Genomic DNA, 17,157 nt, shown 5'->3' with positions numbered 1-17,157 from the left:
AGTTACATGTATACAAAAATCAACATACATGTATATAGTGTAAAGCCTAAAGATATTCATAGAATATGATTGGAAATTATTCAATAAGCAAGTTTGACTCAGGCAAGGTTAATTCCTATTTTCTAAAGATCTGGTAAAATTATGGTAGACCTCTGATCTGATAGGAATAAAATATTTTTGTGAAGATAATGGGCGTGAAAGTGCCAACACTGCATTGATGCTGGATTATCTTGGATGCATGTATATCGTGGATGAATACAGATCATTTGGTGTACAATATCCAAAGGTCATTAAAGGCGGTGCTGCACCAGCCCGAGTTTGCTCAATCTCAAGATTTTAGCCGAATTGGCCTTTTTCGCACTTTCTCGAGATTGAAGAAACCCCATCTCCATCAATGCAAGAAGGGCAATTATGGTCTGACGCCGTGAACAAATAATCCTGAGTGCTTCTGCACCTGCAAATTAGCAATTCGTAAATAGCACGCTGTTTTGCAAATAATCCTAAGTTGACTTTGGATTAATCTCGAGATAAATCCAGCGAGCTTTCCTGATGAATGCGTTTCCAATACAAATAATCTCAAGATTTTTCAGATTGGGAGAATTTGGTGGATCAAAAATAGCGCGATTATTTGAAAACTCATGCTGTTGCAGACGGCTCTCAAAGGCAATGGCTTCTGGTGGCTCATTCCTGGCAGTGATGCCTTATTTTTTAAACAAAATTGAGGCCATCAAAAAAGCCATAAGTCTGCTCCACCAAGAGCGTTCCCATAGCACCAAGACCCCTTTAAGTTAAGTTTGCTCCACCAAGTTCCCATAGCACCAAGATCCCTTTAAGTTGTTTTGGAAACCAGTTCAGGAGATGGTGATGAGGACGTTAGAAAAGCAATCTTCTATACTGGTTTTCTTAAACTGGTTTAAGGAAAACCAGTTCAAAAAAGTAGGGGAGAATGGGGTCTAAAAGAATTGTACTGTACACATGTTTGCACCTCACACCATATGTCGAGACATTTATGCAATGATCCAACATCAGCAGTATCTTCAGAGCAAGGTATACATATCATCGTACGCACCACGAACCGTCCTCTCTGGAATAGATACAGTCCTAGATACAGTGCGCTACCGCGCCTCGCGAATTCACCAAGAACCGTCCGCTCTGTTACGATGCCCACTGTAGCGTGAATAATTCACTTCAAGAATATATAAAGAAAAGGAATGGAATTTTGGAACCTGAACTATCAAACGAAGACACCGTTAAATAATTTGCTATCCTTGTACAATGTAGGTGCACTTATTGCTGGTTTTAAAAAAAAATTTCTTGAAATGCGTGTTCTGCAAAACTAACTTTCGCATTGAAGTGCGCAGAGAGGACGGTTTGTGATGCGTGCGACGATATGTAGTCTGCTGTAGTCTTGCTCTCAGCAAGTATGTGAAATGACCCACTTGTTGTATATTTCACTCAAAATTTTTGATCCTAAATGCAATCTTTCCAGAATTCCTCATATCCATTGCTGGATTGAACAATATTTGTTTTGATACCTGTTATAAACATGTTAAAGCCTAGCTGTTAAAGCATTGAACTACAAAATATATATAAGGTCATCTTAGGTAAATATATAATTATTATTTCATCACCTTGTAAATTTCTACGAAATATATGTAAATGTACATGTATATCTTTTAATACAATAAAGGTAAATGGAAAATCTCTTCTTGCTTGGGAAAAATCTTTGGGGGAAAATCAAAGTAAAAACCCCCATCAATTTTATAGGTTTAACTCATCAATCCAACAGTTGCAAATTCATTGACTGCCATGCAGAAGATTCGACTGGACGCAAGGCCCTTCCCCTGAAATTTACAGCCAAAAGGCTATGCCCTCTTTTAAAACTAGTTGATGTGCCCCTTAAAGTGTCACAACTTTGACATGCAATATTTGATTTTGATGAATTTTTCAGTGCTGTTTCTGGACAAGCTTACTCAAACTGACTTGCGGGGGCGTTATGGTCTAGGGGTTACGACTCTCGTCCTTAAATCTGAGGGACGTGGGTTTGATTCCCAGCCATGGCCTGCTTTCCTTCAGCAAGAAATTCACCTACATCGTAGTACACTCAACCAAGGTGAGGCGAGTACCCAGTAGGGAGCATGGCTATAGCTGGGGTAATAATAGTAGCAGCGCTTTGTATCCTCAGGCAAGGCAAAAAGAGCTTTAAAAATCCAGCTGTTATCATTATTATTGGTGTTGGGGTGGATTCTATAGGGGAGTATGTCAGAAAAGAAGTCAGACATTTCATCCGACAGTTGCCACGGTAAAAGTGCTCGTCAGCAAATCAAAAATCAAGGAAAGCTGTCTGATACCTTGACCACTGAGAATGCTGATGAAATAGATCATACCTGATAGTGGAATAAAAAAAATCAATTATGCATGGAACAGCCGGCTGGTAGATCAATCTGTAGGCAAACGGTGAATTATCTTGAGTGTATTCAGAACTCTCTATCCTGTCTTATCCTGTTCTACTGGGCAGACATAGTTCCCGATTCCAAACGGTCTCATATGGTACACCATGTAATCCATCAGGTAAAGACTGTTTGGGGACAAGTTATGAAAACTTACAGGGTAGTCTCTACAGCATTCATCCTCTCCCTGTAAATATAAAAAAGAGATTATCTATTTTAACCCTAAATAGACTGGGCTATTTCGACGCCTAAGAAGACAGGGGGGGGGGGGGGGCTGAATCAGCCCCCCTTATGATTTCAGCCGTCGATCGCGACGAAAATTGGCACTCGCCTTACCATGGTATTATCTACTAAACTATAAATAACAAATTCTGCGAAAAATCTCACTGCTCATTAATTATGCTGATTTATACCTACATGTAAAATCATGAGTTTGCTCTACTTAATAAAATAATGCCCCTTAAATGCAAATTTTTTTGTTTCACATACTCTAGATCGGCATCTGATTAAATTAATATTTCCAGAATTTCAACATCACATTTATTTTCTTAAGTATCATATCGTTTTCTAAATTTCTTATGTATTTCTTTGTTTTTCGACTTAAAAAAAAATGTTTTTTCAGTGGAAATTGTCGGGGACTTTATTTTTACCATAAACAAGATAAAATTAATTGATTTTAAGCAGTGAAAAATAATAATACATTTTATGAATTTTGGCTAAAAACATTATTTGCATTGGATTTGTACACAAATTCACGTTTTTGAGTAATTTTGGGTCTGCAACTCTGCATGCACTTTCGAAATGTTACATAATTTAAGAAACGCGTGTCTGGAGGTCACATTTTGGTCTCAAAAGTTGCGCGAGACTTGAAACTTTGAAAGTAAATAGTAAAAAAATTTCGAGCAGCAGATTTATCGCGAAAAATGTTGAGGGGGCTGACTTAGCCCCCCCAGTCTTCTTAGGGTTAATCTTAATTATTACAGAATAAGACTGTTTAAAGATTCAATTGAGCATGTTGATATCGAAATTTATATGCTAAAATAATTAGAGTACAAATCACTTAAAGGTCAAGTCCACCTCAGACAAATGTTGATTTAAATCAATAGAGAAAAATCAGTCAAGCACAATGCAAAAAATTTCATCAGAATCGGATGTAAACTAAGAAAGTTATGACATTTCAAAGTCTCGCTTATTGTAACATGATGTTGCTCACTCACTATTTCTTGTTTTTTATTGTTTGAATTATACAAAATTTCAATTTTAACGAATTTGATGATTAGGACCTCCTTGCCTAAAGCACAAAATGTTAAAATAATGGAATTCCACGTGTTCAGGGAGGAATGAAACTTCATTTCACATGACAATGCCAAGAAAATCAAAATATTTCATATAATAAAATACAAAAGAAATAGTGAGTGTGTGATGTCATCAGTTCTCTCATTTGCATACCGCCCGAGATGTGCATATAACTGTTTTGAGAAATGAAGCGATAATTTAAAATGACATAACTTTCTTATTTTACATCCGATTTTGATGAAATTTTCAGTGTTATGCTTGTTGAATTTTTCTCTTTTTATTCAAATCAAGTTTTTGTTGGGGTGGACTTGTCCTTTAATATGGCCAGTATTAATGGGAATGGTTGCAAAGTATAAAATAAGGCTAGCCTAGATGTAATTACTGACAAAAATGTTAACACCTATTCATATCACTTTTTACAAAAATGGTACTTGAAAGTGGTAACGTGATAACCATTTGGGTCGTGCAGACTTTTGAATGCAAATTATGATCAAACACACATGGTAATCAAAATTGGAGTGCAAATACAAACATGAAGTTTTTTTAAAGGACAAAGCCACCTCAACAAAAAGTTGACTTGAATAAAAAGTAAAATATCCAACAAGCATAACAATGAAAATTTCATCAAAATCGGATTGATTTTTCTCTACCGATTCAAATCAACCATTTTCTGGGGTGAAATTGACCTTTGAGTGATAAATACCCTTTATTTTACATATTTTATACAAAGTATGTGTATTCAAATCTTAAAATTTTAGTTGGTTACTTGGTTAAAATACGTCCAACACCTAAAAATGAGTTGCAAATGTGTTTCTTGCATTAGCTTGGAATTATAGGCTGTCCAAAAATGTTTGTACCTGCCCCCCCCCCCAGAAAAAAGAACAGGTCATTGCCATGTAGTGATTATTACTAGAGATTCAGGGGCGGTATTCTGAACATTATCTTTTCTCCATAATCTATCTCATCTCAGAGATATGACAAAATCGGTATTCTGGTGAACGTCATAACTTTTGTCACAAAAATTGTCATATATTTTGTCACTTCTCTTCTGTGTGCACCAAAAATACACGGCTTTAAATGTGCATAATTCTTTTATACAAGCAAAAGATATGAAAAAAGTTATGACAAGGGGTAGCAGTCATAAATTTTGTCATATCTTTTAGTACCAAATATCTCGATACCCTGTCGACTGAATGTCAAGCATATAATGATATTATTTAGATTGTGGTATTAGTTTCATTTGTCATCCATGACATTTTTCAAAATTATTTTTTCATGCTACAATTTAGAGTTAGGCCCCACATATCTATTCCCCCTTTTTTCTGTTTTCCTTCTTTTTCTACTTCTCCTCTAAAATCCTTCACAGCTTCCTGTCTATCTTAAGCACATCAATATTCGCACAGTTGCGCGATGCCAGCAACTGTCACGGGGATACGCCCAACCTGTCACAGTGCCTTCCTATTGGCTAAAAGGGCTCCCACTGGGAAGTGGGAACTAACAATGATTTTGATTGAACTGCTTCTGAAAAGATGGGTGGGAATTTTGAGAGATATAACAGGGAAAAGACAATGTTCAGAATACCGATTTGTGGCAATCATAGCAGTGTCACATCTCGGAGAGAAATGACAAAATTTCTGACAAAAGTTATGACAGTGTTCCAGAATACCAACGCTGGATATTGAAAGATGACTTCAAACACATGTAATAGCATACAAAATAGTGAGTGTGTGATGTCATCGATTCATCTAACTTAACTTTAGTTGGGTTGGAGCTGACTGTTGATTATAGTCTAGTGACATTTGCAGTCATGTAACTCCCATCAGAATCAACTTAAAAAAAGATTTACTCTAATTGCAGACCTTTGTAAAAAGAGATAATGAGACCATCTATGTTACTTTACAGAAAATAAAATTAAATAATATTTCAAGGCTTCTCCAGGGAAAGTAATATCAGATATTGAAAGTTCAAGTGGTTTCTGTCTGTAAACTGCCGATTCATCTATTGCCAACCATCCACTCATCACAATGTCTACCTTCATAGCCTAATGCCATTCTGTCCATCAACATTTTGTCTATCAGCCTTTTGGTCCAGTAATCTCTTTGTATAATAATCATCAGTTCAATCATGACCATTTCGTCTCATATCCTGTTGGTCTGATACCCATTAACAGTTTAATAGTCCAATTAGACCAAATGGTTTGTGGACTAAATTTCTACTGGGCCAACTGGTTATCGGACCAAATGGTGAGTGGACGGAGAAGCAATTGGACCATGCGGACAGAGGACGAACTGATGGTAGATCAAATGACTGTAGACGAAAGGGTAATTGGACGAATTGGCATTAGACCAATTAAAAATAAACTGTTTCTGTTAATTAATTGTGGTGGACAAGCAGCACTTGACAAGTGCATCAAGCTTTTTGATTCAGCTTACCAGCTTCTCTGGCTTATCGATGTACCTCCACACCCAGTCTAAAGATTGGTGAGCATTGAGAGGTAATGAAGGTTTCACAAGGACCATCTGGAAACGACTAACCCCTTTGCCATCACGACCATCTTGACGGGAACTGATCCCAGCTTGACGAAGGCATGCTTCAAGCTCTCTGAAGTCCTCCTTGCCTCCGTACAGACTGCCACACTTTGGGAAGACCTTCACGGCTTGGATGGCTGCCTCTTTGCTCAGAGCTACGATCGAACCACGCTGGTTGGTACCGGTTAACACGTGCCCTGCGAAACCCGGCAAGTACGCCTGATGCATGAGAAGCATGTAGCGGTAATTCTCCAAGACTAAGAAAACATCATGTTCAACTTTTACATACCAATCAAAATTTGGGTGTTTTTGTACAACGTAACTCATGACGTTCTTTGTCCTCTCCCATGACTTTGAAGGCCCATCGGGCAGATGGGCATTCTTCACATTATATTTCCCATCATCGGTATTGCTCAATATGACAAAGTCGTTACAGTGTGACGTCCATGACTGAAACAAGGACTTACCATACGATGGTATACCCGAACCCCCGACTGTGATGACACAAAAGACTGATAATGCAGACTTCAACTTATTGGCATCATATTGCGGATCAAACATCTGCCAACTTGCAATCTCGATTTGTTCTTCTGTCTTTTGGGATCCCATGCCGGGATTCGTCACTGGTTTATCAAATGTGAAGTAAAAACTTTTTCCATTCACGCCATATTGCAATCCATTTTTTGAGACTCCTGTTTGATGATTGCCAGCGTTTGTACGCTGCCCGTGGAGGAATTTGTTGATTCTGTCATTTCTCTGGTCTCTATTTCCTTTTCCCTGACTTTCCCCAGAGTTTGATTCGGAGTAAGATTGGAGTTTGGTGTCCAGTACAGACGAGAAATCTTCGTATTTGCTCCAAACGATAGCAAACAATATCCCCGCAACGAGGCCAAGTGAGAGGGACAGGACCCTATTGAAATCCATCTTGGTTTATTGTCCAGTTAGTGCATTCTAAAGAATTACAACATCAATAGCTGGGTTCTTCGCACCTTCCATTATATTACCTGAACAAAAATGAAACAATGAATTAAAATAGTACCCCCGGTATTTAATATGATATTTCCCCACCTGTAATTGTTGGCAAATATTATGGGCGGCAAATCTTTCAATCACATTTCAAGTCAATATGCCAACTAGTGATGTAGCTCGGATTGTTTACAGGCCTGAATCCTGCCGAGTTGGCATTGACCGGCTCGGAGCTTTACGGGCCGGGTTTCACTTTGAATCCCTCGAACCCGGAAAATAAACCCCGGATTGTTTGATTATATTTGAGGTGTCATTTGTCACCGCAATAAAAGTTGTGAAACTATTTTTAACAAGCAATCTATCCACCTTGGGTGATGGTCTAGGGGACAGGTCAAAGGCCAACCATCCCTACCTTTTTTCATTTTCCCCCCTCATGATCGGACCTCCTGTCTGAGTTATTGTGTGTGAGGGATCGAGATGATATAGCTAGCCGGCTAACAGCGCACATGCACGCAGTACCTGCCATGTTATATCGTCTGACTGGTCATGTGATTGGCTGAGAGTAATGGTTTCACTGGGTGAGAATGTCCAATTTGTTTACAAGTAAAGGCCAGTTGGTCCATTAGGCATGGTAATAACTCAAAAAGTTTTCCTTTTGATATTATGACTGTGATGACATGCAGAATATTTCTCTCTTTTTTTGGTAAAATAATTCTGTCTGCTTTATTGAGACATCTTTTATACCGGTTTTTTTCTGCTAACCATAAAAGCCCTCCCTCCCCCCAAAACCCTGTTGTGTTGACATTTTCCACAAAGTCGGTGATCCGAAAATAATAGCTCAGCTGGGAGTGGGTGCAAAACAATTTAATTCCCATTTAAAGGATACATTAAAGAGGGTGGACAAGACGGACGAGAAGAGGGTGCCGTTACCGGGAGAGAGAGAGAGAAGGGGGGGGGGGGGGTATGTGTACAAGAGCAAAAAACAAAAACAAAAAAACGTGAGAGATGACTAAATGGATGATATGGGGGTAGGATGATATTGGACCGATTGTCAAAGTTTAATATGAAATAAAAATGTATTTTGATTCATTTTTTTTATTAAAAATATCTTTATTAAAAATATTATTACTGGTAGCTGAAGGCTAGAATAAGACAGATAAAAATAAACAAAATATAGTTTGATTAAAATATTCTATTGCTTCAAAGCAAATACTAGAATTTAATTCGTCATGCGGACGAATTAGGTGGTCTGTCTTTATTATTTCCATCATGATCACTATTACCATGTTCATGCACATCAATATGATCTTCATGATGACAATGGAATGCTCATTATGGATGGAATACTTGTGAAAGACGGGAGATGATAAAGCACTGTGAAAAGGGTCTCTTTGATGTATGACAATACATGTGATATGAAAAAAATAATTATAATCTCTTTTATCTTGCTAAATTTAAATTTTTGTGCCTTTTAATTATCATAAAGGATCATGTAAGAGGTGGCAAAAAGAAAAAAAAATAGAAAAAAAATCATCTTGTTCACCCCAGGACTCGAACCTCCGCCCTCGAGAAAGCAAGTCAAATGCGTTATCCATTGAGCTACGATATTCCCCATAGGGATTACACGTAAGCAATTTTGAGAATTACAATACCAATTTTGCAAGTGAAAAACGGGCATGATCCCGGGATCTGATAAAAAAATGGAGGGCACATTTGCGAAAGCATAGGATCTCAGCTACAACATACTAAAAGCTCAGGGAAAACCGACAAGAAAAAATGGAGATATGGCTCACGAAATAGAGGAATGTCGATTCTAGTTTTGAGAAAAAGTCATGTCCCATAGAGATTACACGCAAAATGAGGAAAAATGACATGCCTCTTTTCATCGCTGTTTTACGCAATGATGCGTTTCTCAAAACGAAAATTCATGTTAACTGAGGAGAAAGAGTACATTCTAAACTACAACATATCGAAATCTGGGCGAAAAAAAATCTATATTTGAGAAGTTACAACCAAATTTGCATAAATTTGATGACGTCATTTTGGAAAAAATGAAATTTTTAGTTTAGGCGCCATTTTGATGACGTCATGATATACTTGAGGGACATTGATGACATGAAATCAAATCTACAATTCATACTCTATCGATATATGAAAAAAAATTGGGGGTCAATGGACTATTTAAAGAGCTACAGTGAATTTGCAATAGGCATGTTTTTGCCCATATATGGCCTATAGTGAGAGCTCGCGCGCACACGTGCTGCAAACTTTAACGGGTGTTAATTTCGTTATTAATGGTTGTAGAAGGTTGATCAAGGTATCAAATTGTTCAGAATTTTATTATTAATGCAATGATGTAAAAAAAACGGTGTTTCTGTGTTGTGTTAGGGCGTTACGCGCGGAAGCGCGCGCGCGTACGTGCGCGCCCGCAAATTTTTGAAATGCTTAAAATGACCTAAAACGTACCCAAAAAAATTTATAGGCCATTTAGAGAATTTTTTTACCTTTGACGCGCGCGTCATGACCTTTACATGACCTTTGATGACATTGACATTTGACCTTTAACCTGAAGTTAATGTCATGTAAATATTGTTGATTTTTGATAATTGATAATGAAGATATGATGAAATGAAGAATTTTACAAAATGGCGCGTAGATGACGTCATCATGACCATATGACCTTTAAAAGATTTGTATGCCGTCTCTATGATAGACTCTATAAATGACGAAAAAATCAGCAAAATTCATTCAGCCAATTCCGAGAAAAGTTGGCGACAAACATAGGGGCTAAGAATAAATAATAAAGAAAATTCTGACGAAATCAATAGGTGATCTGTCATAGACAGACCACCTAATGAAGAATGAAATACCCTCAGAAATTAACTCTTTCTGCCATCTCCACCCTTCCGAAAAAAATCTGCCCTATGATAGACAGAAACAATCTCTGTGAGAGCCTGTTTGAAAATTGGGTCACCAGAATGATAACATAATAAACAATGTGATTTGTAATCTGCCTCTTGATTTCACACACACGCACACACGAAAAATCATCTCAAAGCACATGTTTCGTAGTAAATCACTAGCGGTGCACAGACTGTGCTGTTGACCGCTGCACTGGTGATGTGAGGAATTGCGATTTGGCCTTGTATTGTCTCAATCCCTCTCTACATTACTACTGGATGATATAAACAATGAATTAAATATTTTGGGGGTTTGTATCGTCTTTTGAGAACAAGATCAGAAGGTGATGTCGGTCACAGATAAGAGTCAAGTAGGTCAAAACTTCGTTCTTTTGCATGGACATAAATCAATTTTAGCCGGACCGGGTTACCGGGCCTCTCCGGGTCGAGCTATGATTCTGATAAGATTTACGAGCCGGGTTCGGACCGAGTTGAAGGAACCGAGCTACAGCACTAATGCCAACCACTTTTCTGAATATCACGAGCGAGAACGTTGTAGGGGATATCGGGGTTATACCGTTATAGTAGTTGGAACGCGGGGTAAGTTGAAACATTGTAATTTTCTCCAACGCCTGTAAAATAAATTTATGCAATACTGCCCTCAATTTATAGTACAATACTGTTGTATCATTAATAGCAATAAAAAGATGGCGACATAAACAGACTGGGTAAGTAAACGCTAAGTGTTCTTAATTATTTTTCAAATTTTCTACTATTCATTGAATAAATACATGTATGCAATGTTCAAATAAGAGGGGTAAATATTGCTTTGGCCCATGTATGTTAGTTTGGGCTCAAAACGATATGTAAAATGTGTGATTTAGGTCTAGTTTCACCATGGGAAAACCTACAGTATATAGGGAGCAATGGTAACCCATCCCAGGCTTCATGGAGAGTAAGCCTACAGTACTTTTACTCTCCAGAAGCCTACAGGCTAACTCTCATGACATGAAAATTTTTTGATGATTTTCAATTTTTGGTCAGGATATTGGTAAAAATAGAAAATAAAAGAAAGCCTGTGAAATTTGGCTGATTATCAAATGGCCCAGTTCACAGAATTCGCTTTGCGAATTACATGTAGGAATAGGTAAGGAACCCTCGCTTCGCTCAGGAAGAGGCTATGCGGGCACTAGACGGCTGGCAGCCACCTGTTTCAACATTTTTTATTTTTAAAAAATCCAAATCCAAAATCCAAATCCAAAATCCCCCGACCGGGGCTCGATTTTTGTCTATATTTTCATAGTCTGTAATTTATGAAAAAGAACTGTACGGCCCCTAAATTAGGCCTAAATAAAGATTAACATTCCGTTTAGTCTTCTTCTTCTTTAGGTGTACTGCCCAACGCCCCACAGTGGGAGCCAACCGGGCAGGAAGTGCGCAGATGTTAATGGTGCGGAGAGAGAAGATGCTTTTTTAGTCTTTGCTTTGTATAGATTTGAAGTACATTTTGTTTGAAGGTTTCTATGTTCTTGATTTCGATGGTTGGGGGTGTGAGGGAGTTCCAGTCTGGGATGGTTCTTGGAATGAACGAATAGTACTTGTAACATTCTAATCACATTTTGGGACCATAAACAGGATGCGTATCTATCTAAACCCCACCCCTTTGGCCTAGATTTTAGGCTGGAATGCACCAAAAACGGGTAACCCAGGCCAGGGACTGAGGGAGCCCAGGGGCTTACCGTGTATTTGGCCATAGACACAGGACTAGGGTAATTTATGGTCAAAATATTTATCAAACTTACTTGTGTCATTGTGAAAACAGAAACCCTGGGGCCGATTGCACGAAAGGGTCTTTGCAAGGACCGTCTTTCGTGTCGCCCATCTTTTATGATGCGCCATGTGAAACGCATTTTAAATAAATCATCTGCAAACATATTTCATTCGTCCGTCAAAATTAACAAAATATTTGTTTATAAAATGATGTGATATATCATGAAATTGTATAAAATTTCATTTAAAAGCAAGCTAACGAATCCTATTCTTTATCATAAATTTCAGAAACACCCCGCTTGTAGCGTATCATAAAAGATGGGCGACACGAAAGACAGTCCTTGGAAAGACCCTTTCGTGCAATAGGCCCCTGGGTTACAAAATGAAGAAAAAACTGTGACTCACTTGGCTGTCACGCAACTTCACTTCCGTTATATCTGAACTTAATAAGTTTGGATGTTTATATATCTACATGTATGCACCATACCCTCCCACCCTTGGAAAGACCCTTTCGTGCAATCTGCCCCTGGGTTACAAAATGAGGAAAAAACTGTGACTCACTTCGGCTGTCACGCAACTTCACTTCCGTTATATCTGAACTTAATAAGTTTGGATGTTTATATATCATTACCGTGATTATGGGCCAATTCACTTGTTCACTGCTACCATCCTGCTTGTGGAGAATCTACAGGTAGGACTATGGTATGCCAATGTTGTATTGAGCACACACTTTAAAAAAATCATTAAGATATCACTTTTGTGACCAAAATTACTAATTTTCATACAGTCGTGACAGTTGCAAGTTATTTTTCATTAGTGACTTGGGAATAATTTTTGTATTCACCAGAGAGCTCAAAAACTTGAATTTTGGGCATATTTTTGTGAACGCCCTCTATTGGTGGAAAGAAATATGGCAAGAAAATTTTCATTTTTCAATCTCTATTTTTAATTAAGAAACAAATAATTAAAAAATTAAATTTACAGAAGAGAAAAGTTATATGATGAATAGCTGTAATGAAAACTGACAGTGTAAGAAAATCAAGCATTTGTCCCATAAAAAAAGAGAAAATAAGCCAAACATTGCCACATTATTTTGCCACACATGGAGATGTAACTGAGAACAAGGTTATATCATAACCACTCATTCAATGAACAAGGTTATAATATAACCTTGTTCTCAGTTATATCTCCATGTGTGGCAAAATAAGGGTGGCAATGTTTGGCTTATTTTCTCTTTTTCTTTGGGGCTAATGCTTGATTTTTTTTACACTGACAGTTCCATTACACCTATTCTTCATACAACTTGACTCTTATTTAAATTTGATTCTTTAAATCATTTTTTTTTTAATTAAAAATAGAGATAAAAAAATGAAAATTTTCTTGCCATATTACTTTCCACCAATAGGGGGCGTACACAAATATATGCCCAAAATTCAAGTTGTTGAGCGCTCTGGTGAATGAAAAAATTATTCCCAACTTACTAATGAAAAATAAATTGCTACTGTATGGAAATTAGTAATTTTGGTCACAAAAGTGATATTTTAATGATTTTTTAAAGTGTGTGCTCTTTACAACATTGGCATACCATAGTCCTACATGTACCTCTAGATTCCCCTCAGGCAGGGTGGTAGCAGTGAACAAGTGATCATAACCTTGTTCATTGAATGAGTGGGCCAATTCGTGGTTTTGGAAACCACTCATAGATTTGTGTACGCGCATTTGTGTACAAAGTGAATGGAGGTGGAAATAGGGAACCGTGCATGCGACTGAATAAAGCGCTGCTGTAAGTGAATGGTGGTTACCTATATCACGATAATGCCTGATTATGATTATTGGTTATGGACATTGAGTCCCTGTACAGTCTACGGAATGATCGAGCTACAACTTCGGTCTCTGTATTTGGTCGGTGGAGCCAACGGAGTCCAGCGGAACAACAATACAGAGTGAGAGACCGAAGCTTTTTGGTAAATGCGGGCACCGACCCGCCTTCTCGGCCAGTCAGCTCGGCTTCACAGTCACACAACGCCCAACCCAGGCCCAAGGCAAGACCCATTCGAATTCGAAACCGGTCAAACTTTTTTAGTCACAAAGACTTTTCTAAAGATTTTTCTCCGTGATTTTCATATCAAAATATAGTATGCATGGAAAAGAACTGGAACTGACTACTTTAAATCTTATTTTCGAAATTAAAAAACTTACAATTGGAAGAAATTCAGCTCAAGTCTCGCACCGGCCCACTTAACTTGTGCAGGATATGGGGCCTGTTGCATGACATGGTCTTTCGTAGAACCATTCTACGTAAGAACGAGATATCGCTCAACTGTTTCACAAAGCCGATTTGGGCGATACGAAGAATGGTCCTTGGAAAGACACCTCCAGACATGTCCTACGTAGGCATGATCTTCTTTGCACACCGCCCGCCACCGTCGGCATTGAGAGAAAATGCGTTTACGGCAGGCCACACTGACATATCACCTTTAAACATTTTTTAGGGGGTTGATGATGCATTTTATCTGGAATGGCGCCAAGTTATTCTTTGTGTGGGGGCTAGTTGTCATCAATAATTTCAGGTCGACAGGACGACCAAAAACGGATGTAATTTTAATTTCTCCGGGGGTAACGTAGGCCCAAATATTATATTTAAATATATTTTCTTTTATTCTCCCTCCGTCCTATCCCCACCCCTTTTCCATTAAAAAAAAGAAAATAAACTTGAACTATCGAAATGGGCGGCACTGCACTATCTCTCTGACCACTCATGCTTTCTCATACATTGTAGACAATTAAACAACGTGAAAACAAACTAGTTTATTTAAAAGAAATTATGTAAGGAAAAAACGTATTTATAACGTTCAGCAAAAAAATAGAACAATACAGAACTAAGATGTTAAATATGCTAAATCATTTATTTATTTTTATTTCATTTTCATTATTTTTTTATGAGATTAATTTTAATCAATGAAAATTAATTCTTGGATTTGGGATACAGTGAAACAAAAAAAATATCGGCAGTAACAAAAAAAAATGAATTTAAGATACAGATTAGACCTATAGCTTACGAATCCATCACAATAATTACAAATGAAGATAAGTTCATCAAAGAAAAGATTATGGAAAGTCCATGCGAATAGGCGCATTTCAAATCATAGGGTAAGCCCCTTTCGGCTCTTATGTCATGTTAAAAGAATTGAAATGTTGAACATATATATTTTGTATATTCTTAAATCTTATACTAGTAAACCTCCATAAATTAAGTGATCAACTTAAAATATGACCAACGTTTATGATCGTTGTAATTTTTAGCATAGTATTTTTTCCATTGCGTATTGCACAACCTTTTCTATGTTTTAATTATTATTGCAAAGCACGACTTTATTCACTTGGACATGTTTGCAGCAAAGTTCATGTTCCTTGTCTTCGATTACTTATCATGCAACTGAGGTATGTTTATACTCTAAACACTCACATTTGTATTTCTTGCGTTATATCTGACATCTAAAATAAATAAATTTGATTTTTCACACGCAGCCTCTCATATTTTCCTTTTTAGTCTCATACAATCAGACACTGTTGATTTTGTTTACTCCATTCAAACCCTATTTCTACCTCAACAAATAACATATTAACGCATAATTTGAAAAATTATCACTGTATATAAGTATTCTATAAAAATACAGAATATTGAACAATAAAATGTCGAAATTACTTAGTTAAATCAATTTTTATATCGGACAAGGGTCTCTTTCGTTGAAATATCAATGAAAGGTGTCTCTAAAAGGACACCGTGTTAAAAAGAAGGGAAATAATGAAAATTTCGATTTTATTCAGTTATTTTTGTGAATCTTCAAAGTTTTTTTCTCTTTTTACCTCATAAAGTAAGCTCCATACATCAATTCTACAATCAGTAATGAATAAAACATCATTTGATCTCCTTTTATTGAAATAAATGATTTTATGAAAAGTCGTAATTCCGAAATAAAAGGTTCAGGTGACGATGAAGACTAAATATTTTTTCGATACTATCGATATCAAACGATGTCGCGGACTTGGAAGAAGAATTTGCCTTCGTGAAACGGAAAGCGCTGATTTGTCGCCAATCTTCCTATCTCGGAAGAATGGTCCTAGGACGTTCCTACGTATCGCTCATCTCGTCATGCAACAGGCCCATGATTTCCATTCAGCTACTGGTGTCAAGAGCTAGAGGGCAGCATGCATGCTTGCCGCCACAGAGCTAGAGATACGATCTTCGGGAGCTTACGTATGCCACCGAGATGTTGAGATAATTATCTCAGGAAGTCGACATCTTCATAGCAAAAGATAAGATGACGAGATCCCAGATCTCATCAAGATGTCGACTTCCCGAGATAATTATCTCAACATCTCGGTGCACTTTTAAGCTTCCATACTTACGTATACGTAGGATCGTATCTCTGTGCTTGCCGCCAAAAAACGCAACTAGAATCTTGAAATCTACAAGCATGTGTTTACTCAATGTCAAAAGAATAGGATATCCAATTATAATCACAATATCTTGATAAATTTATCATTTCTTATCATTTGATCTATCCTTTTTTTTCTTTTAAACATAATAACTCCTTGTATCTTTGGAATTACCTTCCGTCGGTATTTTTTTTACCTTCTTCATTTTGGCAAGATATTCTTTTCTTTTTGTAAATGGAAATTCTAAGCACTTTTTGTAACTTAACAGAATAGGTATATAACTAAACGATTGATGCGAGCGCGAAGCGTGAGCAAAATATTTCGAGATTTAGACCTACTGAACTAGACACTCTATTCAAGTGTTGTAAATCATGAAGGATGAGGAAGTGGGGATCTTTCTTACATTAATAAGCGAGCGCAGAGCGTGAGCGGAAAAATTTTATATACGTTTTGAGCTGATCGAAAATGTACCTGTTATGGACTGCTTGAACTTAGCCATGAAGACGTTACATATTTCAACATTCAAATATTGCGAGCACGAGCGCGAGCTGAAATTTTTTGACATTTCTACCTGAATAATGGAAATTTTAAGCACTTTTTGTAATCGTGGAAAGGATAAGACAACAACTTAACATTATTGATGCGAAGCGCGAGCGGAAAAATTTTGGAAACTCTATTCATTTTTTGTAAATCATGAAAAGGTTTTTTTTGGGGAAATTTTCATACATTAATAATGCGAGCACAAAGCGCATGCACATTTTTTTATACTGTGATCTGAAACTGGATAATCATTTAAATTTAGAACAA

General features: G+C 37.2%; 1 protein-coding gene across 1 annotated transcript; it reads right to left on the bottom strand.

Annotated features, from left to right (window-relative positions):
- Positions 1 to 1,326: 1,326 nt before the first annotated feature.
- LOC121427429 (glycoprotein-N-acetylgalactosamine 3-beta-galactosyltransferase 1-like) lies at positions 1,327 to 14,151 on the bottom strand. Its single transcript, XM_041623820.1, has 3 exons — positions 14,110 to 14,151; positions 6,179 to 7,278; positions 1,327 to 2,637 (listed from the first exon to the last, which is right to left on the bottom strand). The coding sequence occupies exons 2-3, from the start codon at positions 7,196 to 7,198 to the stop codon at positions 2,488 to 2,490; spliced, it is 1,170 nt and encodes a 389-aa protein (XP_041479754.1). The 5' UTR covers positions 7,199 to 7,278; positions 14,110 to 14,151; the 3' UTR covers positions 1,327 to 2,487.
- Between the last annotated feature and the right edge of the window lie 3,006 nt (positions 14,152 to 17,157).

This window comes from Lytechinus variegatus, chromosome 14, assembly GCF_018143015.1.
Source record: "Lytechinus variegatus isolate NC3 chromosome 14, Lvar_3.0, whole genome shotgun sequence".
NCBI classification, from domain to species: Eukaryota; Metazoa; Echinodermata; class Echinoidea; order Temnopleuroida; family Toxopneustidae; genus Lytechinus; species Lytechinus variegatus.
Note: the sequence above shows the minus strand (reverse complement) of the source record. Positions and strands in the feature narration are given on the sequence as shown.

Excerpts from the sequence above, each read along its gene's own strand:
- LOC121427429 (XM_041623820.1), bottom strand. The coding sequence starts at position 7,198 with ATGGATTTCAATAGGGTCCTGTCCCTCTCACTTGGCCTCGTTGCGGGG. Across the intron at positions 2,638-6,178 it reads TCGATAAGCCAGAGAAGCTG|GGAGAGGATGAATGCTGTAG; the intron begins GTAAGCTGAATC and ends TTATATTTACAG.